General features: G+C 64.9%; 1 protein-coding gene across 1 annotated transcript in view; it reads left to right on the forward strand.

Annotated features, from left to right (window-relative positions):
• Nucleotides 1–595: 595 nt before the first annotated feature.
• WNT10A (Wnt family member 10A) overlaps nt 596–8,639 on the forward strand; it is an 11,236-nt gene continuing 3,192 nt past the window's right edge. Inside the window, exons 1-2 of the mRNA XM_025195324.1 lie at nt 596–992; nt 5,296–5,672. Of these exons, the coding sequence (XP_025051109.1) occupies nt 596–992; nt 5,296–5,672 (774 nt within the window). The remainder of the gene's footprint in view (nt 993–5,295; nt 5,673–8,639) is intronic.

Consider the following 8,639-nt stretch of genomic DNA (forward strand, 5'->3'; position numbering starts at 1 on the left):
ATCCATCCATCCACCTGTCTGTCTGTCCACTCCTTTCTCCTTCCAGCCCCTTTACATCCATCCATCTGTCCATCCATCCATCCATCCATCCATCCCTCTGTCTAGGTCTTGATCCATCTGCCCAGCATCCATCCATCCATCCAATGAACCAGTCCATCCATCCATCTACCCCATCCATGGATCCATCTCTCCATCTAGGTCTTGATCTATCTGCCCAGCATCCATCCATCCATCCATCCATCCATCTCCCCCATCCCTCCTGTGTGCAGACCCCACTCTATTCATCCCCCCATCCACCTGCCTCCTCATTCCTCAGCCCTCCAGACACCCCTGTCCCTACTTACCCTGCAAGCCCATGTCCTTCTGTCCCCTGTTCCCTCTGTCCATCCATCCTGCACCCACGGGCATCTCTTCCTTCCTCCTCTCAACTCTACGCACCCCCTCTGCCCCCTGAGCCTCTGGATCCATTCCCTGCCCCTTCAGGCCCCGGACGGGTGGTACCTCTGTCTGTGTGTCCATCTGTCCTGTCACTCCCGTCCCTCTGTCCCTGCCCGGTGGCTCTGGGAGGGAAGGTGCTTCTGGTGCCAGGGGCTGGATGGAGCTGGCGCTGTCCATGGACTTGCTGCCCTATGTCAGCTCCACAATGGAGGGGCCAAAGCCATGCCCCGGTCCCTGCCCAGGATGTCTGGACTCTGGCTCTGAACACCCGTATCTCCGTGTCTCCCCCAGCTCCGTCTCCAACGAGATCCTGGGCCTGAGGCTGCCGTCGGAGCCGGTGCTGAACGCCAACACGGTGTGCCTGACCCTGCCGGGGCTGACGCGGCGGCAGCTGGAGGTGTGCGTGCGCCACCCCGACGTCACGGCCTCGGCCATCCAGGGCATCCAGATCGCCATCCACGAGTGCCAGCACCAGTTCCGGGACCAGCGCTGGAACTGCTCCAGCCTGGAGACCAAGAACAAGATCCCCTACGAGAGCATCATCTTCAGCCGTGGTAAGGACTCCCCTCTCCATCCCCAGCCTGGAGACATCACGGAGCCCCTTGCCGCTGGCACCAGCCCCCAGCTCCTCCGTGCTGCCTGGGGTATGGGGTGCCAGGCACCACAGACTGGGAGGAGAGCGCCGGGGTCTGCGTGCTCCCGTGGCCCCCAGGCCAAACACTCCTGGCAATGGCTTTGCTTTGGAGGTCTTCCCCTTTCCCCTGCAATGCAGCCAGCTCTGGGGGCCACAGCAGAGATAAATCTCCGCCCCCCGGCCTCACTCATGGCATCTCTGTGTCTGGGGACAAGGCCAGACCCGGTGCCCGTGTACCCGGAGCCCACCCCTCTGGCTGTTTTGGGGGCTGGGGGCACCTGGAAGCTGTGAAGCGGATGCCACCCAGAAGCCCTGCAGGGCCAGGGGGCAGAGGGTCCACGCATTCATCCCCCTCCCGTTGGGCCCCGGGAACTCGAACCTTGGCAGCGGCAAGGCCATTTCAGGTCCCTCCTGGACCCGCTGCGGGGGTGGACGCCCAGCCTGGCATCATCACGACCGCGAGAGGGTAGAGTCGTCATCTCCAAGGGGGTGGCCGGGGGCCGATCCCGGGGTCTCTGCACCCTAACGAGGCACCGTGGAGCGCCATACCTGCCTCTGCCAGGCCCGCAGCAGGTTGGCAGATGCAAGGCAGGGGTGTGCCATGCTGTCGGGACAGACCGGGCCCAGCCTCAGGGCCAGTGGCAGGGGAGAGAGGAACAACTGGGGACCCCACGGCAGCTCCAGCAAGGCGGGGGCTTTCCGCACACCCCAGGCCCAGAAGAAGAGCCAGCCGCGTGCCCCCAGCCTGCAGCAGACAGAGCCCCGGCCGTGGGGCTGCTCCTGTCCCAGGTGGGGGCGGTGGCTGACGGTCCCGGCGGAGCCGCCGTGTGCGCTCAGATCATTCGAAGTGACAGCGCCCGTTAATCTTTCATTCCCTTCCCGCTGCCGCGGCCATCAGCTCAGCCGTGCGTGCGCGGCCTGTAAATTATTTGTAGGTCCCCCCTGTCTGCCCAACCCCCGGCCCTGCTGCTTCTCACTCAGCCCCCTCCTGCCAGCCCTCGGAGGGGACCGGGCAGCTCCTCTGCAGCCACTCGCCTCTCTATCCCCGGCCCGGGGGCGAGCAGACGGGAGAGGCAGAGCAGGGCGGGAAGGGCCCGTGGGAGGCACAGACCTCAGGCGCCCGGCAGGTAGCAGCCTGGCAGTGCCCGGAGAAGGCACCAGGCTCTTGTCCCTCCTGGCTGCTGAGACCCTTGCACTGTCCAGCCCTGAGCCCTTGCCTTGGGGAAACAGGCTCCCTGCGACCCATGGGGGCTGCGGCAGGATTTGAACCCAGTCCCCCATGTCCCAGGAGGGTGGCTTGTGCCCCATCCGCGGCCGAGAGGAGCCACGAGCTTGGAGCAGGGTCCCGCGTGCTCGGGAGGGGACGGGGGCAGGTCGGGATCTGCCCTGCCTGGCTCGGGGCCAGCCCCTGGCGGGTTCACCTGCAGTTTAATTAGGGAGTGAAGGGGGTGGGGGGGAGGACGGACGTGTTGCAACCGGCTGTCTCCAAGGGCCCGGAGGAGCCGGGCAGGGGAAGTTCTCTCCCATCTGCCTGGGCCTGGCTGGGGACCAGGCAGCCGTGGGCTGGGGGCTGGGCACAGCCATGGAGCTGGCCGGCTAACGAGGTGGGTCGGCCTCGTTAGAGTCTGGCTGCTTCTGAGTCCCCCCAGCCTGGCCCAGCACATCCTGGTGCCCACCCAGGGACGCCAGGCCTGCCCCAGCTTCCGGCTCCCACGCAGCTCCCAGCAGCGCGGGGATTCGGGGCCTTGCAGGTTGCACTGAGTGCCGGGAGCGGGGACGGGTGGGATTGGGAAATGCCATTTGGGCTCCAGATGCCTCGAACCTGGCCAGGTCCCTGCAGCAGAGAGCAAGGACCCCCGGCTCTACCGCCCGCTGGGGCCGGGGGTAAAGGGGTGTATCGGGTGGCTCCGTGCACGGCAGCCACCCAAAAAAGTGATAGCATGTCGGGTGTCTGGAAGAAAGGATAACGCTGTCCTGTCTCTGTGCAAACCCCTGGGGTGCCCATGCACATGCAGGGCTGGTCCCCGCGTCTCCAAAAGGATTAGAAAAGGCCCAGAGAAGGGCAGCCAGCGTGAGCAGGGGCCTGGAGCTGTTGCCAGACAAGGAGAGGCTAAAAAGGCCTGGACTTTTCCATCTGGAAAAGGGGCAGAGGACGGGGCCTGCAGCATCATGCAGTCTGTGGACCAAAGGGGCAGGGAGCTGTTGTTCTCTTGTCCCAGACACTCGAGCCGGGGGCACCGCTCCAATGAGCAGGGGATGGGTTTAAAACAAAGGGAAGAGCTTTTTCCTGCAACATGTTGTTAATGAGAGGGATTCGTGGCCCCGGGAGGGGGTGGAGGCCGAGAGCAGAGGGACTGGATATGTCCATGGAGGATCTGTCTATTCATGGCTCTTGGACCCCACCCCTGACCCTAACCCTTGAGCAGCTTCAACCCAGTGATGGGGGAGGCGGGGAGGGTGATGGAGAGGGGACAGAGATCCGGGTTAATGTTCACCCTCTCTAGCATCTGCTGGAGACGGGACGCGGGGCTGGATGGACCCTGGGTCTGACCCAGTCCTTAGGTCCCCCAAGAGCCTGCAGCGGGTGCCCATGGGGCAGGTGGACGTGGGCGGATGCGGGGCAGCCTGGGGCAGGATGGTGCGATGCGCTGGGCTGCGGGGAGGCCTGGCTTGACACCCGTGAGATGAACGGGGGCAGAGGAGGGCGACTGGGCCGAGGGAGGGGGGACACGGGCAGTCAGGACCCCGGGGAGGGACCGTTCCCTGCTCCAGCGCATCCACCCTTGGGCTGAATGGAGGCAGGTTCGATCCCAGGTAAACCCCGCCGGGTGTGATGGGGCCGGGCTCTGAGCTCCCCATTCGCCTTGTTCTCTGCCCCCTGCCCCAACCCGCTGTGATCTGCTGGGGGGTGTCCCAGGCTGGGGCTGTGCTGGTTGCCTCCCCCCAGCGTCAGGGGGTTGAAGCCCCCTCCAGAGGTGCTGGGTGCTGTGCCCGGCTGTGCCAGTGATCTTGATGGGACTCAGCCCCGCGGGGTCCTGACGACAGGCTCTTGCCCCCTGCTCACGCTGCCTTGTGGGGGCAGTCAGAGATTTGCCTCCTGCTCAGTTGGCTCGGCCTGGGGGGGTTCCCTTCCCTCTGCAGGGGGGCACGGTCTGGGCCTGGGCTCTCCCCAGAACCCACCAACCCCCCTGGCAGCAGCAGGACGTTGGTGGCTGTGACCCCCCTGTATCCCGGGGGCAGGGGTGGGGGCAATGCCCGGGGCTGTATCGGGTGTGATGGTGTCGTGCGGCTCCGAGGTCACACACGGGGTTTATCTGGGAGGGGCTGGGTGGGTTTGGGCTGGGGTCTCTGATCTATGCACCCGTGTGATGAGTTCCCGCAGTCCCCGGCAGGAGGATGCTGTTGGCCGGCGCTGGGTGCAGCCGTGCGGGGCTGGGGCTGAAGCCAGCTCCTTCCCCCTTTCCATCAGCGCCTCGTCAATATTTAACGTGCGCCTGTGTGCAATTAGCGCCACCAGCCGCGGCCCCATCAGATCATCGCGGGGACCAGCGATGAATCATTGAAGACATCAGGGTTTGCACAGAGGTCGTTATTCACGGGGCCCAGCCTCGGCGCACACGGCCCAGCTGGGGGGCAGCTCTGAGCGCTGCGGGGTGCAGCACGGGGGTGCCCCAGCCGGCTGGGGCCCCTCCTGCCTTGGCAGGGAGCTCTCCACCCTGGCTTCTGCCCCAGGTTTGGCCCCACAGTTTGTTTGCCCCCAAACTGGGTGGCTGCAGCAGGTTTTGGGGGATGGGGTCGGCTTACCCAGGACCCCTCTCTGGCTTCTCACAGCAAAGCCAGGCCTCGAGGGGCACTGAAGGTGCTGGGTTAACGTAGGGGCACAGGCGATGGTGACAGGAGACATAGAGATGCACGTGTGTTGTCTGCCCACGTGGGCACTGCACCCACTGCCCATCCCGCTCTGCCCGGCTCTGGCTGCGGGCACGGCTGACTTCACTTCGAGGCTGTATGGGCTCAAAGAGCTTCAATGCACGGGACGCCCCCATGCATCCCCTTCCCAGCTAGGAGGTTCCCTCGGAGCCCATAAGCTTGGTGCCAAGGCCTGGGCCCCTGGCCAAGGGAGGGCGGAGGGGGCTGCCACCTGGGCAGAGCCGGCGGGAGGCTGGGAGTCCCGAGATCCCAGCCCCAGGGACTCACCCCTGCTCTCCGTCCGCTCCCCGCAGGCTTCCGGGAGAGCGCCTTCGCCTACGCCATTGCAGCGGCCGGCGTGCTGCATGCCGTGGCCAACGCTTGTGCCCTGGGCAAGCTGCAGGCCTGCGGCTGCGACCAGACGCGGCGCGGGGACGAGGAGGCGTTCCGCAGCAAGCTGCACCGGCTGCAGCTGGAGGCCATGCACCGCGGCAAGGGCATGGTGCACGGCGTGCATGTGGAGCCCACGCCGGCTGAGCCGCCGGGCCCCGCCGACGCCTGGGAGTGGGGCGGCTGCAGCCCCGACGTCGACTTCGGGGAGAAGTTCTCCAAGGACTTCCTGGACTCACGGGAGACCTACCGGGACATCCACTCCCGCACGCGCCTGCACAACAACCGCGTGGGCCGCCAGGTGAGCCGGGCAGTGCTGCCCCGGGCGCCGCGAGATGGGGGGGCGGGGGGCACTGGCTAGCAGCCTTCCAGGAGGACGGCAGGGCTCAGCCCCCCAGGCTAGCTGGGCTGGGGGGCGATTGGGGCATCCCCGGGCCCCGCAGAGGGTTGAATCTGCCCCTTTCAAGAACAAAACTGCCCCAGGAGCTGCTGAGCTGCTTCTCCCCCATGATAGCAAGCCCCCCCAAGCCATGTGCCCAGCGCATCTCCCTGCATGCAAAGCCCCTTGGCTAAGGAGATCCTGTGTTCATGGGCAGGGGCCGGTGGCTGGGGAGAGGGGGTGGATGACGTGTGCAGTGTGCCCTCGCTCCCCTCTTGTTCTCATGCTGCCAGGGTTCGTCAGAGGCGCTAATTAGTGGCTCTTGCAGCCTTGGCGGCATACAAGAGGGCGTAGGCATGGCGCCTTCCTCGGCCTGACTCGGCTGGTGGCTGTGGCACATCCCTTCCCTGCGCCGCCCAGGCCGTGCAATGAGGGGCAGAGGCCACGCAGTGCCCCATGCGCTCCCAGGCTGCTCCAGGGTACCATGCAGGCATGCACCGCCCATGGGGGACGCGCCCTGGGGGCACACATACACGCCTGCGGCATAGGGGCAGCCCTGCCAGACACCCACACTCATGCACACTCCTTCGGCCGCATGCCCTGCACACACTTCCAGTGTGCATGCACGCGCCAAAAGCACACGCCTATGATGTGTGCTTGTAGAGCCACCCCTGGCACACGCTCCTCCCCCACCTGTGCCTAGCATGGATGCGTGCATCCAGTACACCCACACTTGCAATGTGCACACGCCGTGTGATCCTGCGGTGACACACACCCAGGGCACACGTGCTCACATGCTCTCGCCTCCCTCCAGCTACTGGCTCCTTTGCACTTAAATCCTGCCCTCTGCCCTCCCCGACCCGTGGCCCAGGTGTGGAGCCGCCCCAGGGCCAGGATCTCCTGGGTCCTCTCCCCTCGTGCCTCTGGAGTGTCTCCACCAGGGTCAGGGCAAGAGATTGCAGGTTCGCTGGGGGTTGCAGGTTGAGGTTGGATGCCGGGAGACAGCTCTGCACTGCCCGAGCGGGGAAGCACCAGGGCTGGGGGATGCTGCAGCACGGGAGGGGGCAAGGAGAGGCTGGACAGGCGCTGGGTGGGGCGGATGGAGGTGTAGCCTCTGCTGCGGGGGTTTCCCAGGCTGTTGCATGGGGCCGGCAGGGAATTCCACCTCTCCTGCTGCTACACGTGTCGGGGGTTTTCAAACCTCCCGGGGTGCTGGCTGCAGCCCAGGCTGGGGCTGGGGACTGGGCTGTGCCAACGCTCCTGCTGGGACCAAAGCCAGAGGATCTTCCCCTCTGCTCAGGGTCACCCTCATGCTGCATTTGGGGTCAGGAAGGGATTTCCCCCCAGGGACTGGGGGGCATTTAATCTTCCTCTGGGACCTCAGCCTGGGGTCTCTGCATCTATTAACCTTTTATAAAAGCAGATCGTTGGCCACCGCAGTGCACCCAGGGCAGGGGCGGGTGCGATGTCTGGTGTTGTGTCAGGTCGTTGTACTGGGAGCTCGGACGTGGGGGTTGTCTGGGGTGGTTTGCACAGGGCTGGTCCTGCCTCGGGCAGGGGGTCGGACTCGATGTGACCTCTGGAGGTCCCCTCCAGCCCCACGGCTCTAGGACTTGATGAGTCTATGATAGAGGCTTTATGCCAGGGTCCCGGTGCTGTAGTGTTCAGTTGCATATCAAAGCAAATAGAGCTCCTGGCACGTGCACCAATTGCTAGATGATATATAAAGTGTAAAAACCCCAATGCACCAGGCAAAAGGATAGTCCAAAGATCTGTTTGGCCTTTGGAGACAGGCAGAGCTGGGGGTGTCTGAGCAGGGGGTGCCCGGACCCCATTGTGAGTGACCCCAGTTGGCAAGACTGGTCCGGAGCCCGCAGGGCAGAGCCGAGGCCGTGGGGCAGCCGCACCCCCTGGAGCTAAGCGGTGCCAGGGCCCTGGAGGTAGCAGGGCAGGGCCTGGCAGGGGCTGGGGGGTTTCAGGACTAGGATAGCAGAGCCCGCCATGCGCAGCCCGCATGGCCCGGAGAGAGCCTGGGCATGTGGCAAGCGCTGCACAGGCCTGGGGGGTGCCCCAGCACAGGGCAGGGCCCATGGAGGTAGTCGTTAGAGCTCAATGGACACCTCTTATTCAGTTGATAACACAACATCTTGTCTTCTTGAGCATCCTGACGGCTCCAACAATGCTTCTCTGCCAGTCACGTCTACCCCTGAGTTTGCAGGCCCACATCTGATTGAAGGTTTCTAGTGAGAGCCAAAGCCAGCCGCTTGGCTGGGAGGTAGAAGAGGGACGTGACCAGGAACTGCTAACAGCAAGGTGGCAGGAGAAAAGATAGCTTGAGCGGTGTAACAGGGAGCGCATTAGCAAGGAGAGAGGGTCGTTCACACCTGCGAGTGGAGAGAGATTAGCAGGAATCCCAGAGATGACACTGAACTGAGACCCTCACTGCATAGAAATGCGGCTGCCTCAGCTGGGGTTAAAGTTTGGTTAAAGCTGGGGTTAAAGTTGGCGGTCGCACCACTGCGCCACCCCCCACTGCATCCCCACCATGCCCCCTGCCCTATCTCCCCCAGGGATGGGAGAGGAGCGGGGTGCAGCGACAGGTTGCTCAGTCAGGCTGGAGCCTGGGGGTGCTGGGCCGGGCGCCCATCCGTGCGGTCACTCGTGTGCACCTGGGAGCATGGGTGGGGGGGCCCCATGGGCTTGACCACCTACGACAGGCATGCATGGCCCTGGCCAGGCCGTGGGGGTGAGCAGGGGGTGTCGTCTCCGGGGGGGTGGGGAGTCCGACGGACCTGATGCAGCGCAGGTGCCCCACTGGCCTGCCTAGAGCCCGGCATGGTGGATGGGCAGTGAGAAGGGGCCGTGCCAGGAGACAGGGGGTCCCAGGTT

This window comes from Alligator sinensis, unplaced genomic scaffold (assembly GCF_000455745.1).
Source record: "Alligator sinensis unplaced genomic scaffold, ASM45574v1 scaffold1765_1, whole genome shotgun sequence".
Lineage (NCBI taxonomy): Eukaryota > Metazoa > Chordata > Crocodylia > Alligatoridae > Alligator > Alligator sinensis.